Source organism: Bombyx mori, chromosome 22 (assembly GCF_030269925.1).
Source record: "Bombyx mori chromosome 22, ASM3026992v2".
NCBI classification, from domain to species: Eukaryota; Metazoa; Arthropoda; class Insecta; order Lepidoptera; family Bombycidae; genus Bombyx; species Bombyx mori.
The window spans coordinates 14770158-14791654 of NC_085128.1; the positions used below are offsets into that span (position 1 = coordinate 14770158).

At 34.4% G+C, this 21497-nt stretch overlaps 1 protein-coding gene across 2 annotated transcripts in view; it reads right to left on the reverse strand.

Moving 5' to 3' along the window:
- LOC101737481 (elongation of very long chain fatty acids protein 7) overlaps positions 1–21497 on the reverse strand; it is a 42659-nt gene that overhangs the window by 4512 nt on the left and 16650 nt on the right. Inside the window, exons 1-4 of one of the 2 annotated variants that reach the window (XM_012689145.4) lie at positions 5042–5199; positions 2520–2664; positions 1844–2034; positions 389–469 (exon numbers count right to left, since the gene is read on the reverse strand). In XM_012689145.4, the coding sequence (XP_012544599.1) occupies positions 389–469; positions 1844–2034; positions 2520–2580 (333 nt within the window). In that variant the 5' untranslated portion in view covers positions 2581–2664; positions 5042–5199. Of the gene's footprint in view, positions 1–388; positions 470–1843; positions 2035–2519; positions 2665–5041; positions 5200–21497 lie in introns of those variants that run through there. The other variant, XM_038018989.2, reaches the window with a different exon arrangement.

A 21497-nucleotide genomic window follows, 5' to 3' on the forward strand; every position in this document is an offset into this window, starting at 1 on the left:
ATTAAAACTAATAAGTTCGCAGATCATATATATTTAATAGATAATATTTTTTAAGATATTATATTTTTATTATTATTGCTTAGAACGAGCTCATGGCCCATCTAGCGTTAAGTGGGTACTAGATCTCGTAGACATCTACAACGTAAATGCCGCCACCCGCCTTGAGATATAAGTTCTAAGGTCTCCGTTTTTACAGTATAACGGCTGCCCCGCCCTTCAAACCGAAACGCATTACTGCTTCACGACAGAAATAGGCAGGGTGGTGGTACCTAGCACCAGTATATTTTAAGTAGGATGCTAATGAATTTGCCTTAATGTTGTTAACATAGATACATTAATTGCTTCCAAATTTTAAACGCATAAATATTTTGGTACTAAAGTCACTCACTCTCATAGCTTCTGGTGAGTCCGAGAAATCAACTGGCTGGCATTTCCAACTGTAGTTTTTTAACCATCCTGCTTCAAGGCCCTGAAATTTAAAGAAATTTCTTATTTTTTTACTTTACTAGCTAGCGACCCGCCCTCGCTTCGCTTCGGAAACATGAAATTTTATTATTGATTATTTACGACATCACATTAGAAACCTCAAAAATAAAAGTATTTCTCCACTATTTAATGGATGGTATTATACATATAAACCTTCCTTTTCAATCACCCTATCTATTAAAAAAAAACCGCATCAAAATCCGTTGCGTAGTTTTAAAGATTCAAGCATGCATAGGGACAGACAGATATAGGGACAGAGAAAGCGACTTTGTTTTATACTATGTAGTGTAGTGATTTAAACCGAAAACAGCTTAATCCTTGCTTTGAAGATATTATTGTAAATTATTGAGTGCGCAATCGAATGTCATACATTCAAATTAATGAGACGTCCATAGGTTAACATTTAACAAAAATACCTGCTAGAATAAACTTATCGAAAATTAAAACGAAACTGAGTTTCCAAAAAAATTACGCAGTTATTGGAGAGACTAGCATGAATAAGCGCACAGGCTAACAGATTCTATTTAGGAGCTAAAGCATGTAATTATATAATATATAAAAATGATAATTAATCTGTTTATCAAGAAGATAGCCCGAATTTTTTGGATACCTATTTCAAGTGTTCAAAGGATGCCAAGCTAACTAGTTTTTTGAACTCTGTATTTCGACGCCCAAGACAAAAAATTTATCAATCCATGTTTCCAAATTTAGGTATATCAATATTCGAATTATTCTAAATTATATTTTCGATTTACTATCAAAATAAAATTGGTAACAAATAGATAATTTTCATGGGTCCATTAGAAGGTATAATGATATGTATATGATTATAAAAATAATAAAAAAATGAATTTTTTTTTTATCTATTTAATAATACATGAAGGGAAAACTTTGTATCCCTTTTTACGAAAATTGCGCAGACGGAGGAGTATGAATTTTCCCACACTTATATTATAGAATATACTTAGAGAATATAGGGAAGGAGTGCAGAATGCTAATATTTTTTTAAATTATGCCTAAAAAATACATTAAATCAATAAAAAAAACATTACACACACTACCATGTATTTGACGCACACATGCATGCATACTATTTATTTATTGTCAAACTTTTGTTCTTGACGTCTGTGGTCAAATTGAGAATAGATTAAATATTGTTTGTCTTTAGTAATATTTTTCTAAAGTGTAGTCTTGACGAAATTTGAGATTTATATAAGTGTAATAATAGTCTTTGAAAAAAGAATCATAATACTGTACAGACTTATAATTTCAATTAATTGTAGTCGAATTTTGACTACCGAGGGATGACTAGTATATATAAATACGACGTTATTCCTTTAATTTTATATTTACTGACCTCATTGAATAACCAAATGCTGACAATAACTTGTATGAAGTTATACACGACTAAAGTCTTCTGAAGTTGGAATGGTTTCTTATCGGCCATATACCTTGGACCCCATTTCAGCGAAAAATACAGATAGAGGCCGAGAATCGTCAATCCAGGAACCGGACTCGAAATAAGAAACCAGTCATTCGTTCTAGGATCTGTAAAGTAAAATGAAATGTTATTTTTTCAGTTTTCTAATGGAACCCTCCATACTGCGAAACAAACAGGCTATTGGCGTATTTGTTTTTACGATTATATTTTAAGTATACTTACTGGTGGTAGGACCTCTTGTGAGTCCGCACGGGTAGGTTCCACCGCCCTGCTTATTTCTGCCGTGAAGCAGTAATGCGTTTCGGTTTGAAGAGTGGGGCAGCCGTTGTAAGTATACTTGAGACTTTAGAACTTATAGCTCAAGGTGGGAGGCGCATTTACGTGGTAGATGACTATGGGCTCCAGTAACCACTTAACACCAGGTGGGCTGTGAGATCGTCCACACATCTAAGCAATAAAAATAAAAAAAATATTTTTATTGGGAATGAATGTGGTACTACTTCTTAAAAAAATACTAATTTAAACTGAGCAGTGATACACCATGATTATACACTGGTCGAAACTAATAAGGTATTTTAAATAAATTTCTTACCAGCTAATTCTATGAATAGTCTGTTATATGTCCTCGTAAACGAGTTGTTGAAAAGTGCCATTTTACTTCTCTATCTTCTAACGTGACGTCAGAGGGCTGTCATGAAGAAGAGATCAGCATTTTAAATTTGTTTTTTTTCTAATTTCTGAAAAAGAACACAAGGAATTTGTTAGCTGATTTTACTTATGGTACCTATTTATTGATATGCGGGTCTTGTGAATCGTAAGGTTTGGACATTCGTGATTGCGCATAAAACATTTAATAATGCTTAGGCTAATAATGCCTATGTAGATAAAAATACAACTCTGGGTCATCATTGAGCAGATCCTCAAATATGTGGGAAAGCCACTTCATAAGAAAATCTCGCTGGATTCATTTCGATAAGAGAACAAATATGACATATTCTCAATCAAAAGTGTGAATAAAATATATATTTAAGAAATGTATAAAATATTCGAAACAATAAACAAATTGCGTATCACTAAAAGAATATCAAGACATGATAAAATCACACAAGTGTTTACACAGTCCTTATTCACCACAAATCAAATCAAATCAAATCAAATCAAATTTTTTTTTTTTTATTCAACATAAATGAAAGTACATACTTGTTGAACGTCAAAAGAACTACCGCCAATTCACAAGAACTAGCCTCCGTCCTGAGAAGAATTGGCAAGAAACTCAGCGGGCATGTTTTTTTTTTTTTTAATGAGCAATTATTATTTATTAATTTTTTAATATTACATTTTTTTTAAATATAAGTTTTTTACAATGAGTATTATAACGTAACAATTACTACAATATTGAAATGCCCGGAGCGAGCAACTCATTCCCACTTTGTGCAATCTTCTAGATAATCATTGACTTTATAGTAAGCTTTATTGCACAGATGTTCTTTAACAGTTTTCTTAAACCTAAGTATATGTAGGTTCTGAACATCTTGTGGGATTTTGTTGTACAGGCGCACAGACAAACACCCGAATGAATTTTACACAAAGGATTTTATAGTCATCATTCCAATACTCTTGAAAATTGAACACAACATTTCAAGTGCAAATTGGCACAGCTAACATCTCGTGTACACATTACATATTATTTGATCCATGACAAATCTATAAGATTGAGAATTATATATTGAACAGACAAACTTATAAACCTAGTTTGGTGGTAATCAACACAGATAGTCGTAATGTCATTGTTTGTAAATATATATCGACGCTTGAAAGGCAAACCTGACTAAGCGACAATGCGTGAACTTTACAGTAGACTAATTTAAGTTGAAATTAATTTAAAATATACTTGAGAAATATCTGAAAAAAAATCTATTTTAACGAATCTAGCTGTAGGATTGAAATGATTTTAATAGACCTAGAAATCGCATATGGTTATTGTCTATCTGTACAAAGCAGTTATTGTCGCTTAGTCACGTTTGCCTTTCAAGCGTCGATATGTATCATGAAGATATCGTAGAGTGATTCAAGCATATGCTCAATATTTTCTGTTCTCCGGTAGCTGCCCAATTCCTACCGTAAATGGCTTTCGAATTACGGTGCTAAAGTGGCTAGAATTAGAAATTTCGAGCTCTCCGAAAAATTACATTGACGAGTCACTTAAAGTAAAATAAGTCTGAAAAATAATTAGCATCCTGTGCCATTAATTTCATCTTGTTGATTCCTCTTTAATAATCGACTTCAATGAACTTATTCAATGAAATTCTCCAAGACTATTTGGCATTGTTACTAGTTGTCTGAATAACTAAATAAAAATGCTTTTGCTTGCTTAGTAATGGTTCAGCTATGGAATGATATAGATGATTCTACAACCAGATAATTCTGATGTACATAGTAATATACTGCGTCAAAAATATTAATTATAGTATTGTCCAACGCTTACTACTAGTAAAACCATTAATATCGTTTACATATTTCACACAATTGCTACTGAAAATCGTCGACAACACAGATTCTAAAAATCATTAAGCATTTTTGTGAAGTCTATAAATATAAGTAGTGCCAGAAGAATTTGGCTATAAAGCTCTCGTATACGCATTGCAGTTATTCTGTTCGGATTTGTTACTCAACATTCCTGGTTATCTATCTTAATAGGCAAAAAAAAAACAGTTTAATTACATTATTTTGCCGCTTTATTTTGTTTAGTCTTTATTGTCATCAATATTTTTGAATATTGCATTTTTTCAACAAGTCAATTGCAAAACATAAAATTAATGTAATTTTTTAGTTTATGGTCGAATATTTGACGAACACTAGGAAAAAAAATGGAAAATAGAATTCCTATAAGTTTTTGGTTTAATCTTATAAGGACGTTTGAATTATTAATAAAAATATCGGCACTCAGTTTTAACAGTGACTATTAGAAATGAGCCCACAGCCTAAATCAGTACATAAAACATAGCAAGCAATAGAAGTACCAAATTTTAATTTAGATAGAATTGATTTTACTTTAGCTCAACTCTCTAATGAAACTGAGACACTTATACAACCATATTTACTCAGTACACTAACATTTTGCTTTAGATAAACACCATCATAAAAACTCCATGTCTGGTTTTCCCATTCGCATCACTAAGGTTCACATTTCATGTGGATTACATAAAAATTACATTCACTAATACATTTCTTGGAAAGAAACGCGCACTCCGCTCCGATTCTCAGTGGAAACTGTGGTTCTATACTCTCCTTGCCCGTCACAGGATGGGGGAGAAATGAGGGCGAGTTAGGGTGTTTTATACGGACTGTAGGCGCTAATATTAAGCGCCTTCACCACTTTCGTGTATAATTTTTTTACCTACGCTGCAGCTACTGTAGCTTCCAAACATATTGTTACGGTAGGCAGCGGCTTGGCTCTGCCCCCGGCATTGTTGACGTCCATGGGCGACGGTAACCACTCACCATCAAGTGGGTCGTATGCTCGCCTGTCTACAAGGGCAATAATTAAATAAAGAGGGCGTATATGCCGTTGCCCATCGTGAACATTGATTATTATTGACTCAATTCTTGATACAATAAATGCCCTGTTTATTGATTGCAGGATTGCTTGCGACGGCGAAACACGTGATGATACATCTATATATTAATAGGTGAAGCAAAAACTTTGTATCCCTTTTTACGAAAACTGCGCGGACGGAGGAGTATGAAATTTTCCACACTTATAGAGAATTTAGAGAAGAAGTGCACAATGCTTATTTTTTTTTTAAATAATGCATAAAAGATACATTAAATCAATAAAGAAAACATTACACACACTACATACCATGTATTTGACGCACACACGCATGCATACTATTTATTGTCAAACTTTTGTTCTTGACGTCTGTTGTCAAATTGAGAATAGATTAAATATTGTTTGTCTTTGTTAATATTTTTTATAGTGTAGTCTTGGCGAAATTTGTGATTATAGTGTGAGTATAAAATACAATCATAATAGTGTACAAACTTACAATTCCAATTAATTATAGTCGAATTTCGACTTCTGCGGGACCTCTAGTAGAACTTAAATAAACGAGTTTTCAATAAGTACCATCAACAGTACAAGGAATCGTTTCTTTGAGAAAAAACAAATATCATTGTATAAATATTTTAGTAAATTACAAATAGAGTTTTGCTTTTTTTAAGCTTGAAGTTTGTCCACGTCCATGAAACTAGCTTTTCATTACTATACGCCTATCCCAATCATTCCTTTTTGGGGATAAAAAAATATTAATAATTTTTTAAAGTAATGTAAAAAAATACGCATACAAAATAATTACTTGTTAAATTAATTAGGTCGCAACGTTAGGGTTGATTTCTTAAAATAAATATAGTTTTTATTTGACCGAAACAGTAAATTGAATTTTAGTTCACTAAGGCAATAAATTTTTTTGTAAAATTTAAAATATATTATACATATTAATTTAAACTTTTTACCCCGGTTATCCTCGAATCACTGTAGTAGTAAAGTAATTGCATTTTCAACAATTTAATTACAATATAGGAAATAAAATATTATTATATAGACTATAATATAGAATTCGCAATCTGTTCGAACCTATAGAACAAACAACTTAAAGATTACTTAAAGATTATTACCACTATAAGAAGATCTGTTGGCTTCTACCGACCCGTAAAATTTGCAAGGTGATCGTTCTTTTGAACGCATACCTGTAGGTCTTGTTTACTGGATAATAATATCCATTTTATTTAGAACTGCATAATAATCCTTATTCGGTGAGAATAAGGTTGTTTTATCGTGGTTTGTTGACGACTGAGGTTGTGTGGATCGGTTTCGTAACGACTTCGCTTGGTCTCTTGCCCCACATACTTGGCTCGAAGAGTGGTGCTAGGACCACCTTACTACACTCTCACTGAATAAACTCGTTTTCGTTATATTATTACTTATCCGACTTTTGATGACGCAATGTATATTAAAGTTTGTATGCGTATTTTTCAATTGTTTTGATTTTGTGTGGGACTGTTCATGTTATCTGATTTATTTTGATTAAGACGGTTTTTTTATCAAAAATGAAACCTAGTATTTCACTGTTTTATTTTATTTTACTGCTTAGATGAGTGAACGAGCTCACAGCCCACCAGGTGTTAAGTGGTTACTGGAGCCCATAGACATCCACAACGTAAGTGCGCCACCCACCTTGAGATATAAGTTCTAAGGTCTCAAGTATAGTTACATTAGTTACATTTTATTATTTAAGAATCATTTTGTAATATTCTGTTTACCCCTCACTTTCGCCTACTGAATTTAAATTCAGTACTTAAATATTTTGTTTTACTTACAGTATTTATTTTTTTATCATAAAGTTTTTATTTTATAGCAAAAATGCGTGGAATGTGGAAGAGATCGTAGGTTACAGCAGGCTGTTGATACCGGACCGGGAGGGTCTAAATGAGTGTTCAAGAATCATGACCAGTTAAAGCAGAACGCAAGACTGCTGCACGAAGGAAATGAGCAGAGCGTTGCGGTCTGCCTGTGCAGACTCACAATACGCCATACCACACGGAAATTTGTACGTAACTTTGTACGTAAATTTGTTTACGTTTGTTAAATTTGTTCGTACGTAAATTTGTTTTGACATTACGTAAATTAACAAAATTCGCGGGACTCCTTTTTATTTCACGATGTTATTGCTTCGTCGTTAATGTCATTGATAGACACGGTTCAGATACGTATTTATTAACGTACTAGCTGTACCCATCCGCTTCGTTGGCCATTTAAAATTAACATTATTATTTTTCACCCCCATAAAGATTCTCATCATTAACGCCCCCGCAACTGGTGTAAGGAGTCCAACACTCATACAAATATTAGCCTATCCATTAAGTACATGTATTTTCTACATGGATGCCAAGTTTCAAGTCAATCGGATGCATAGTTCAGTAGTTATAACAGAACATCCGTGCTAACCACTGTGGATTTATATATTAGTATAGATACCGCTTCGTAAATTTATTTATTGTTGTATTAATTTTCTACTGATCTATACGTGTACGCCAATGTTAATGTTCTTGCTCGTAAATTATCAAAGGCGCTTTCATACAAGAGACGTGTACTTTATATCGATCTAATTCACGTCCCAAGAGATACGAACGGTAATACTCTAGTGCAGTTACATGTGAACTGTTCTTCGACACCATTGTTTATATCTGTGTCTAAATTATTACAAAGTACATACACACTCAGTGACGGATTTAGGGTTGATGCCGCCCTTAATATTAGAATATTTTTTTTAATTAATAAAATTAATTTAAACTAATTTTATATTATTTCTTATATAAATTAATTTGAACTAATTATCAAAGGAGACTCTGTCTTTACTTCTGTCGTCTCTGAAATTTTGGCATTTAAAAAATTTTGTCGCCTCTTAAATCATGCCGTAAATCCATTGCTACATACGCTGTTGAAGCGTAACAATTCATGAAACATAACAAATATATAACGTGTATGTACACTCCATTCAATTTATTATCAGAGAGAGACTGGACACTACTAGTGTGAGCATGAGGCTGAGTTTCCAATTTTATTATGTTAAACAACTGCCGTAAAACAACTCGGAATAAATGATACTCTTAGTGTCGGTCTATTTATAATTCTTACCACCATAATTAGTGTTGTAATATTTGTGTATATTATAAATGAAATGTGAAAAAGAATCGCATCATATGTTGCTTACGCAAAAATCAACCCGAAAATAACGCAACGTATTTAAAAAAACTTAAAAATATATTATTGCATAATTAACTAGTTAAAATGATTACTTAATCAATCTACACAGAAAAAACATTACATAAATTAAATTAGCAAATGTTTTATAAATATTTATAGGTTAACGCTGACTAAAGGTTAAGTGTATACTTTAAGCGCTTCGTGTTGTCTGTATTAGGTGTATTACGATAGTTGCGCAATTGCGATCCCTTCTCTGATTGTTTGATTAACTCCTTAGCTACAGGATTTCGGGACCATTGCCTTACGATGATGAGTAAGAAGCTTCAAATGAATAGCATGAATATGAATAGCATGAATAGTTAGTGTCCTCAGTAGATTATATAGTCTAATACCGCTCCTACTTAAAATCTTGCCCACAGGCTACCTATGCCATTTTGGTTAAATCTGTCGTTAGAAATCCTGAGCTACGATTTAATGTACAAGGTCATTGTGATTAAGATGCAGTTGAGACTTGTATCATGATAGCTAGAGAAATTCTCATGCTTTTGTCCATATACCTACTACCATACTATTACTCGTACATCTATGAATTTTGATTAAAGCAGGTAGACTGGGTAGAATGCAAAATGAAAATTGAGCATTGAATTTTGATTTTGGTGCTAATAACATTTATGTTAAGGCAACTTACAGTAATAGCAAAGCAATCATTTTCCGAATGCATTTTAGCAGCCTTTCATATTGTTTCCAATACAAAAAAGTTAGGTGAGTATTTGTGGTTGAGCTCCGAATGTACTGGGCTATTAGCTATGCGGTCGCAGTTGCGGTGAAGCACACATTTAGTGGCTCAGAATGATTACACGCGCTATTGACCCGCACAAATCCTAAATGTTGCGTATGCTAGATGTTAGTCAAGTATTTTAGTGGAGAACCTTAAACTGCGTTTACAAAACCATTTTGATTTTTACTGTAAAATATGCAATAAATATTTCATCAATATTTATTCTTTGATAACAAAAAAGTTGTCACTTTAGAGACCCACAATGTCGACCAATAGACAGTTAATAAGTTGTAAAATTAACTTATACAACCGTCTAACAAAAATATAATGTGCTCAAGATGTATCAAATAAATTTGCAGTTTTATTTTTATTTTTATTGCTTAGATGGGTAGACGAGCTCACAGCCCACCTGGTGTCAAGTGGTTACTGGAGCCCATAGACATCCACAACGTAAATGCGCCACCCACCTTGAAATACAAGTTCTAAGGTCTCAAGTATAGTTACAACGGCTGCCCCACCCTTCAAACCGAAACGCATTACTGCTTCACGGCAGAAATAGGCAGGGTGCTGGTACCCACCCGCGCGGACTCACAAGAGGTCCTACCACCAGTAACTACGTAAATTATAATTTTGCGGGTTTCATTTTTGTTACACGATGCTATTCCTTCACCGTGGAAATCAATCGTGAACAGTTGTTGAGTACGTATTTCATTAGAAAAATTGGTACCCGCCTGCGGGATTCGAACACCGGTGCATCGCTCAACACGAATACATCGGACGTCTTATCCGTTAGGCCACGACTACAAAATTATACATTTACCAGTACTAAAATGTTAACAAACCGGTCGTTTCGTTATTGCTCAATTGCTCACGTTGTTTACGTAATAGTAGCTCTTGACATGCGCCGAACAAGCGAAAACTAACGAGAATTAATCGCAAAAATATTACCACTCCTTATTTTGTGAACTAAAAGCGTGTTAATTGTAATATGATTATGTTTGAATTGCAACTTTCTCTTTTTTGTTATTGTTGATATCAAAAGAAATGCCAGTAATAACGACTACTGGTACCTATATTGGTAATTTTAATCCACGAACGTGCATATGGTTAGTACGTAGCCTCGATTTAGGTATGGAATTTTATAATTTCATGCCCACAGTCACTCAAAGATTTACAACAATCGTCAAAATCGCGATAATTATTTCCTATAAAGGCTGTCTTTCAAAATTAACTCAACGGGTCGTCGGGTCACCTTAAAGGACCACAGGTCGACGTCGACACACGACCCTCGGCGTAACAGTAAGGTGCGCTAACTTTTGCACCATCGAGTCAGGTTAGAGTCAAGTCAGAGTTGATACAACAAGTTATGATTAGCCTACCACAGCTTTTCCACTATCAAAAGTAAAGAAGCAGACAAGTGGTTGCCGAAGACTTTATAAGCGCGAAACTGTAGTCTCAAATGTTTCAATTTAGGGAAAAGGTAATTTGTTTTATTAAAGTGAAACAGTCAGGGGCGTTAACTACTATTCCACCGCCGAGTCAGTCACAATATTAATCCAGTCATTATTAATCCATGTCGTTTATCGGCCATTAAAATTGAAGGTGAAACGTCTTTGTTAACATCTTATATAACTATTTATTATAATATAAAAGGGCAGAAAATTCATAAATATTTTAACAATAACAATATACAAGTCATAAAATATAGTAAGTAGTGAATGAGGCAGTGATGAAACATCATCTTCATTATCAACTCGTAATTGCAGTGGTTTTTTATTGCTTGTGATTATCGTAAAACGTAAATATGTACAAAATGATTTCAGAAGAACAACATGATTGAGAATATTTACCGCGATGTAATGATAACGACGGAGGCTAAAGATCAAACCAACTCTCGCATCGTGGCTTACAAAATTCATTTTTTAATTTATACTTCTTTAGGCGCGTTATGAAAAACTGATGAGAGTTAAATTATACGATGCGCGCGCACCGTGACACAAAATTAACAGAATGAAGTTGCCCACTAAATCGCTCATTACAATACGACCGACGTAACTTGGCGAGTCTGAATATAGCCGCAGGTGAACTTTCCGAACCGTACCGAGAATTACCGAATTTATACGATGTCAAGAAAAGGGATGTCCAATATGCGTGTTTGAGGATGTTGTTTAATCTAATTTTTTTTTCAAATTGATTAAAATTTAAATAAAAAAAGAAATAAATTTAATATAAATAAAGTATAACTTCTTACGCGGGTACATAACCTACACGCACCCTTTTTTTTTTAATGACACGCAAAACCACATTCTTCTGATCTATATTTATTTAAAGATAATTGAAATCTGTTTAGGCAATCTGAATTTAGCAGGAGTTTTCTAATTATACTTTAATTTACAATCTCAATAAACAAAAACAGTAAAGTGTGGTTTTTCAATTATTTGTTTTTCAGATTTCATGTTTATGCACTGTTTTGCATTTAAAAAAATATTGGCTTGGCTTGATTGAAGTGCATAATACATCTTCATTCAAGCATCTACTTGTAAACTTTCACTTTTTAGTCAAATTTAATTTTATTTGCAATAAACAAGACTTCCTGTCAAGCACGTGTTAATTCGTTACCGGAAGCTATAGATGAAACAATGTGAATAATAACTCTCATCTTGAGACATGAGTCTCTACTAAGCCATGAGCCATGAGGCTAGACATGAGGCGGTTATTTTTTTTTTTTTTTTTTTTATTGCCCTTGTAGGCAGACGAGCATACGGCCCACCTAATGGTGAGTAGTTACCGTCGCCCATGGACTTCAGCAATGCCAGGGGCAGGGCCAAGCCGCTGCCTACTATATTATTATACTATCTATTATATTATACTATACTTATATCTCAAGTCAGACTCATAAGACCCCTTTTAGTAATTACGAATAATATAGATCACGTGAGATTTATTTTTATTTTACTCTTTCATCATAATATGGTGATTTGATAGAAATAAGAGATTTTGGAGGTTTTAACGATAGCGGGAAGATCTTCCACTGAGAGAGTGAAATTGCTCCGAAGACCGACGGCCTAAATGTTGTTGTTCGGAGCTTGTATATATGCAAGCTTATCTTGAAAATGTAGTAATCGAGATTCAGACATTTGTCAAATATCTTGTCCTCTATAATGGATCTATAATGTAATAAAATATTTTACATTTCGTAAAATAGCATAATTTGAGACATAAAATAAAAAGCTCAAAAGAAATGTTGACAACGCATATGTATTTAAATCAGGCTAATTATTGCGTGATTGTGACAAAACTTTCGTACATGTCAAAATGTACTTTATGTTGATGGGGATAGAGTATGAATTTTATTAACAAACCGTATATGAATAAAGGAACGCGGTGTTAGCAAATATGAAAGCTATGCAGTATACTGCGTAGATATAATTTATTTATGCAACCTAACTCCTTACTTATTTATTGTAGATAATTAAATATTTGACTAAAATTTATTTAGAATTCTTGAAAAAAAAAACCGTCATCATGGATAGAACCATTATATGGCCTATAATGACCTATAGGCCATACAACTAGGCCATAGGCTCATTTCTTTTTTTTTTTATTGCTTAGATGGATAGCCCAGCTCACAGCCCACCTGGTGTTAAGTAGTTACTGGAGCCCATAGACATCCACAACGTAAATGCGCCACCCACCTTGAAATATAAGTTCTAACATCTCAGATTAGTTACAATGGCTGCCCCACTCTTCAAACCGAAATACATTACTGCTTCACGGCGGAAATAGACAGGGTGGTAGTACCTATCCGTACGCACTCACAAGAAGTCCTATCGCCAGTAATTACGCAAATTATAAATTTGCGGGTTTCATTTTTATAACACGATGTTATTCCTTCACAATGGGAGTCAATCGTGAACATTTGTTAAATACGTATTTCATTAGAAAAATTCATACTTGCTGGCGGGATTCGAACACCGTTACATCGCTAGACGCGAATGCACCGGACTTCTTATCTTTTAGGCCACGACGACATACAAACTGATATAATTAGCTGTTAATGGCGTCAAACTATTACCGTGACCGGTAATCAGCACGTGAATGACTCGTCTATTTTCAGGTATGACATGAAATCGACAATTAGAATAGCTATAATTGCATTGCATAAGAAACAGCGGTAAGAAACCGTACGCTCTTAATTATTTGTAACTCTGTATCATTACTACAGCTGTGATACTTCTATGTTCATTACATACCTCGTAACGACATAGAATTGCTACGTACCTAACGTGTTTGTTTGAAGTTCAGGTCAACAATGTCTTTAGAAAGTTGTTACAACTTTTACACTAAAGTCTAGACGCTGTCCGAAAATCAGGCTAGCACTAGGCCTCAATTTATCAAACACAATAGATTAAAGCCAAGAGGAATCAACACAATTATAGAGCATATCTATTTGTAAGTTAAAACAGTGCTAGGAGGGAGTTTCTGTGACGCGTTAATTATAGTGTTTTAGAATTGATTTCTTTTTTGAAGTTAACTGTTTTCTTTTTACTATGTATATGTTATACTGTACTATATGTTATATTTGAGTTTTCTATATTAATTAATATTAATATTATAAAGAGGAAAGATCTGTTTGCTTGTTTGTATTGAATAGGCTCCGAAACTACTGAACCGATTTGAAAAATTATTTCACTGTTTGGAAGCTACACCATTCCCGAGTGACATGGGTTATAATATTTTTTGAAAAAAATTAAGCATCCTTACTAAAACTCCAATAATGTAACCCAACGTGTAAAAAAATTACCTAAAATATTATTTACATCGCGTGCCCTGCGAAAACTATTAATGATAGAATAAAATAATGTCCTACGACTTTGTAGAAAACATCGTTATTTAGAAAAAGTGTCGCGACAGCGTATGTCTAACTATTATAGTTATGCCGCAATAAGTGTTCTTTAATTAAAAAAAAATAAAACAACGCTAAATACAACAACTTCAAATATCGTTGAAATTTTTGTTAAAGACCCGAGCGGAGCCGGAGCGGGCCGCTAGTATTTTAAATATTTTTTTTATATAGATGAGCAGATAAATTTACGATCGATGTTTTGTTGTGTGGATAAGATTGTGTGGATAATAGAAGATAATGAAATAGAAAAATTCGCTGTGCCGACCCCACCTATTGGGATAAGGTGGGGACAAAGAAGAAGAAGAGTTTCATTAACAACACCACTGCGAAACAAGCTCATAACGACCTACCGCAGTACTTCCAGCTCGTACCGACGAAGAAAACTATTTCTCTCTGGCTAGTGCGGACCGATTATTTCTATTTTTATTAATTTATTGCATAGATGGGTGGACGAAGCTCAGCTGGTGTTAAGTGGTTACCGGAGCCCATAGACATCTACAACCGTACAACGTAAACGCCGCCATCCACCTTACGATATGAGTTCTAAGTTCTCGGTATAGTTACAACGGCTGCCCCACCCTTCAAGCCGAAACGCATTACTGCTTCACGGCAGAAATAGGCAGGGGTTTTCAGGTATTCGTTCGTCCACCCATCATCATTATCCTGCCCTTCTCTCAGTCACCTGGGGTCGGCGCAACATGTTTTCTCCTTCCATCCTCTCCACACATCCATCGCAACATTCGCATCTCTGCTGCATGCAATCGCCCCACCCATCTGTGCTATAAAAAAATGTTTACGAGATATATCTTTTTTTATTTAAAGTACACGCTTTCTTCCCGGGCATTTGTGCTTCATGCTTAGCTGTCACCCTGGAAACAGACCCGTGATCTTTCGCGGTGTGAGTCCTTAACTCTATGCTTGTCGCTCCATAGCTTTGTCCTTGACGTTAGTACCTGCACGCATCTGGGTCAAACAAGTGACCCCTTTGCGTCGGATAGGGCTCATAATTATGGGAACGAAGTACCTTAAGGGACGATGCGGAGGGGTAGCCTAACCGGGAAAAAACGTCCGTAACGTAAGATTTTTATTAGTAATGCACACATTGTACGACTTAACTTTGTAATAACGTACAAATTAGTAATGCACACAGTGTATGACTTAACTTTGTAATAACGTACAATAAATAACATCTTTTTTTATCATTCACTGACCACGATCTCAGAGCGTTCGTTTGCGCAATACACTAACTCTTATGCAAACAACCGTGAATGAAGTGTACCACAATAAGTTCGCACGTTAACGAATGACCGTGGGTTGTTACGAAACCTCCAGTTTTATTTTCATTAAAAATAAAATAATAAAATAAAATAAATTTCAGTTTAAGTTTTAATTGTTCTCATTAATTAATTATACAATTTAAGGTCTTAAACTATTGAACTATTTCTAATCACATAACTTTTAGTATACAAGTGACCTTAACGTGATTAACAATGCAAATTTCTAAAAATTGCAGTTCCGGACTTTAATGCAAATATGCTATCGTACGTCGTGAAGTTTGTGTGTGAGTAAGGCCACGATACCTACACTTTTAAAGATTTCACATGAAATCTAAGAATTACATTTTGACAGCTATCATAATAATATACCTAGTCAGGTCATAAGTATTGTCACACAGTAAAAACTTTTCTTTTAGAATGCTGGCCACAAAAAAGTTTATTGAATTCGAATTTCGAATTGGTCATGAAAATAAAAATGTATACTTTTAGAATTTTACTCATTTTTAAATATGGATTGGACGCTTAAAGAAGACCGTGTTGCAGTTATTGCGTTGCATCGTTGCGGTTACGCGCCAATTCAAATTTTTAACATACTGAAAAATTTTAATTTAACCAAAAGATTCGTTTATCGTACCATCAAACGATACAATGAAGACTCTAGTGTAGATGACAGGTCAAGAAGTGGTCGCCCTCGGTCTGTTAGGACTCCAGTAGTGATAAAAGCTATGAAGGCGCGAATTCAAAGAAATCCCAAACGTAAGCAGAAACTGTTGGCCCTTCAGATGGGGTTAAGCAGAACCACGGTGAAAAGTGTGTTAAATGAAGGCTTCGGGCATATCGAAGAAAAACAGGACATCGTTTGAATGCTCGTCTAATGGACCTGAGACTGAAGAGATGCTGCGCCTTATTGAAACGGTACGCGGGAAAAAAATATCGGGAAATTCTTTTTTCGGATGAGAAATTTTTTAACATAGAAGAGAGCTACAATAAACAAAATGATAGGTGTACGCACACAGTAGTGAAGAAGCGAGCAACCGTATTCCGCGTGTCCAACGAGGTCATTTTCCATCCTCGCCCATGGTATGGTTGGGAGTTTCTTATTGGGGCTTAACAGAGGTACATTTTTGTTAGAAAGGTGTAAAAACGAATGCAGTTGTGTATCAAAATACAGTCCTGACGAACCTTGTGGAACCTATTTCTCATACCATGTTCAATAACAGGCACTGGGTATTCCAACAAGATTCGACGCCAGCTTATAGAGCGAAGAGCACACAAGACTGGCTGGCGGCGCGTGAAATCGACTTCATCCGGCACGAAGACTGGCCCTCCTCCAGTCCAGATTTGAATCCGTTATATTACAAGATATGGCAACACTTGGAGGAAAAGGCGTGCTCAAAGTCTCATCCCAATTTGGAGTCACTCAAGACATCCTTGATTAAGGCAGCCGCCGATATTGACATGGACCTCGTTCGTGCTGCGATAGACGACTGGCCGCGCAGATTGAAGGGCTGTATTCAAAATCACGGAGGTAATTTTGAATAAAGTTTAGTGTCATAAGAATCTATGTTTTGTTAAGTTCATTTTGGTATATGAGTGGTTACATAATGAATAAACTTGTTTCAATTATTTTACATTAAACATGTGACAGAATTTATGACCTGACTAGGTATATATAGACATCCATGGACATAATAATAATAATTGTCTATGGATTTCAACCAAAGAATCGAGATTGAATAATGAGAGATCGATATTATTGATCCTTCGTAATTATTTATGTTGTGAATGTGAACATTCCTAAAGTTATACTAAGTAAACTACTTTGGCTTAAAATTTATTTTGGAGGTCAGTTTATTAAAATAAATACCAAAACTAGATTGTTGTAATCGTTTCAGATTCACCAATACTATTTCAATTCCGGTCATTGTTCTCGTCAAACCCGTCGCTTGCACCGAAGGGCTCAGCGAGCAAATTAGCCCACAGACACAGCCCACTGAGTTTCTCGCCGGATCTTCTCAGTGGGTCACGTTTCCGATCCGGTAGTAGATTCTTCGAAGAACTGCTCTTACAGCGTTAGCAATGTCGTCAGGTTTAAGCCCGTGAGCTCATCTACTCACCCAGAGAATCTAGTATAACCCCTCGAGGTCACTAGAACATGTAGAAAAAATAATAATTAAAAAATAAAATATAAACTAATTTTGTGAAATTTTAAATCAATATTGACTCCATTATTCTTTAAAATTAAAAAATAATAATAGGAAACAGCAATTTGAGGAATAATCATGGGCTCGAACATGGTACTTTCTTCACTGCATACTGGAATTCATAGTTCATGCCGGTAGACCAGGAGTACTGCTTACACATGAAGTAAATATTCCTATGATATTGAATCTTCTTGTTAATCCTTTGATATTTTTTCTTGATCGACGGTATCTTGTAGTCAAATATTATGCAGCATACAAATCACCGCATTGTTAAGAAGACGGATGTGTGATTTACGGAGATACTTGATAGCTACAAAACACTCAAATTGCTACAAAGTTCAGATTCTTCTGCCGCATTGATATCATAAACACATTTCACTTCACTTCACTAGTTGTAACGTAAACAGCACACAACTCACAATCAGCCGATTTGTACGTAAGGTTAATTATAGTTTATTTATTTATTTAAAATAATTGGAACGAAGTTCCTTACGGCAGGCTTGGAGGGGATAGGGATTTTGCTGCGCGACCGAACTGAAAAAAATGTGATAGTAAAACCGTAAGAAAAAATCCGTGGAAAAAAGTGCGTGAAATAAAACCGTTAAATGAGACGTGCGCATGCGCGACAGTCGCATACACAAGGGAGTAGTGTATAATACCTTTCTCTTTCTCCTTCTTTCTTTTCGTTCTCTAATCCCTTCTCTCTCTATTTAGTAATTATTTCTATTTCTATGTAATTTTATGTTGTCAACCAAAAATAAAGAGATATATTTTGTTATTTTAATTGATAATTTGAATTACTATTTTTTTTATTTTACGTAATTTATTATTTCCTAAAATACTGAATTTCCTAAATACTTTCCCGTACTTAAATAAAAACTAATCAGCAAAATTTAAGAGAAAAACCAAGAAAACCTACATAAAATTGAGCACCATTTCTTTTTTTGCAATTTGTGTCGATTCTACATTAGCCGAAGGAACTTCGTTCCTGCCTGGTGTCCCACGACACCACAAATATTTTTTTTTTTAAAATAAGGGTCAAGACAAGCAATTTTTTCACGGAAACATTACATTCGTAATAATAGTAGATAATATGTATAAATTAAATAATAATAAAGTACGTTTGAGTAAAGAAAAATATGAGGCCACTCTCCATACATTGCACGGCCCACTAAACGAAGTTCAAGGACAGTAATGAAATTAAGTTTAAATAACAGACTATATTATTATATCCCTTTTATTATAAACAAATTAAAATCAATATTGTTAATGGGGATACAGAGATATTTAAAAAATAAGTTAAGAATTTTAGGTTATATCATATGATTTTGCTGTCAATACACTTACACTTTAAGATCATCATCAGCTTAAATATTATTTATATTACTATACTTTATGACACAGATATAATTCAATGAACGCCAAGACTTAATTTTATGCACAACAAAATATAATAAGCAACGAAACACTTAATATCCACAATGCGCACGAGTGGGAAAACGACTGATGAGATGTAAAACGTCAATAAACATTAAACAAGCCTAGTTTTTTTTGCTTAATGCAATAATTATTCATCCATGTAATGATTTATTCTACGGATTTAAAAGTATAAAATTAGATTTTTGTTTAGATATAATATTTTATATTAATTTTAAAATCCATTAATTAAATATGTTAATATATTTTGCTAGTTTTTTGCAATATAATGTTTTTTTTAAGAAGATTTAATGTGAATTGTTTGAAATATATATATATATATATTTTACCCATGACAACTCCTTCAATATTATCAATGTAGCTTAGTCATGCTGATTTCTTTTTATTTATGATTTTAATTATCCCGCCATTAAAATACACTTAAATTTTATAAGTATGTAAAAATGAAATGTTTTTTTCTATAGATATTTCATTAATGTCCTTAAGAGCACGAGTAGCTGGGCCGAAAATGGCCCATGTCCTTTATGCCTTAAGCTTGACAATCAGCAAATTTATTGGGACCTTATCGTACGATTTGATTCGGCATAGTCGCATCACTTTATACATTGGGTGTCTTATTTTGTAGAAAACGTTTTTTCCTCAAATAATTAGTTTAGCTATTAGTATAAGTAATTATCAGTCTCCGACACTTATTATTTAGGAAGAAGGCTATGAAATCTTTTGACTAAGACGCACAAAAATATTCGGTGGCACTAAGCTGTATCGACCATGAGTCAACATATTCCACTTAAATTTGAACCAAACAATTTGACAGCCGTGTACTTTAAGTACGACGAGGCATGATATTAAAGAACTTTCTCCGAAATTATCTAATGCTTTTATTATACTCACTATACGTGAAAGTGAAAATGTAATTTGATCAAAACCGGTTCCAAGCAATCCACACACTTTAAGTAACACAAGACGTAATTAGCACCCTCTTATTTCAATTAAAATGAATTTACGATTAATCAATATCATTTTCTTGTTTCAAACATCTCGAATACTCCATAGTACGACTAAGGTCGTCTTTGATATTTGAATTACAAATTTAATGTCGGTGAAACTAAGAGGCACGTCTGGTATTTTAATATTTTTTGTGTTCCGTGTTGAGAATTTACCCTTATTGTCGTATGATATAAGGCAATACTGTTATCCTGTTTCAACCATTTAGCCTATTGATTTCCAACACGACGCATGCCAATTGCGCTGTGCTCCTCTTCCAGTTCAGAAACAAACACTCAAAATTTAATTTAAGACAGCCATCGCTTGATAAGCGATTTCCTTAAGACTATATTATGAAATAATTAACACAATTAAATATGCATGTTTCACGTAATATGTATGGCGGTCACTAGGTTATATGAATATGAATTATCGTGACATTTATATTTATGTTGCGTTAGTAGAATACGTTCAATACGGATGACTTGCAATGAAAGGACGAGGCTTTTATCTAACTCACTGTGCCGGTGACATTTTCAGCCATTACATATTATGCCGTAAGCCATACATTGCTTCATTTGGCGTTACTTTGATATGCTTGTACTCGACCTAATGGCCTGTGCAGTATTGAGTTGTTACTGCAACTCAGGATCGTGTGTACCAGACTTTACATCGTTATGTGTATGGGCTTAAGAGCCACTTGGCATCGCTTGGACCACAAACCCATTCATCTAGTGCAAAAAACTGACGACGTGTGAGCAAGGTGTCAATTGGAATTGAAATAACGTCCCCTGAATGCCTTTCTTGAAGAATTCAGGTGTACAGGAGCCAAAAAACTCTTCAAAGACATTTTGCAGAGACTCTTGGGTATTGAATTTCGTCCCTGGCAAAAAGTTGCCAAACTTTGAAAAAAGTAAATCCTGTCGACGCATGGTCTGGTGAGTACGGTGGACGACGCAATACTTCAAACCCTAACTTGTAGTTTAGAAACCGTCTTTGTACCGTGTGAGATTGAGCTTCGTCGTGTTGGAGCAGCCGGGACGACATTACCCAAATCTGGTCGGAAATACGAAGATTCTCCAACACTATGTGCAGTTTTTTACAGTTCGCATTCGTAATGCTGGTGCCATTTGGCAAGAAGCTGTGATTAATTATAACTTATTTGGTCAAGGTAGCTTTTTTAGGGGCAAGTTTTAGTTTGGAGCATTGCCTAGGTGC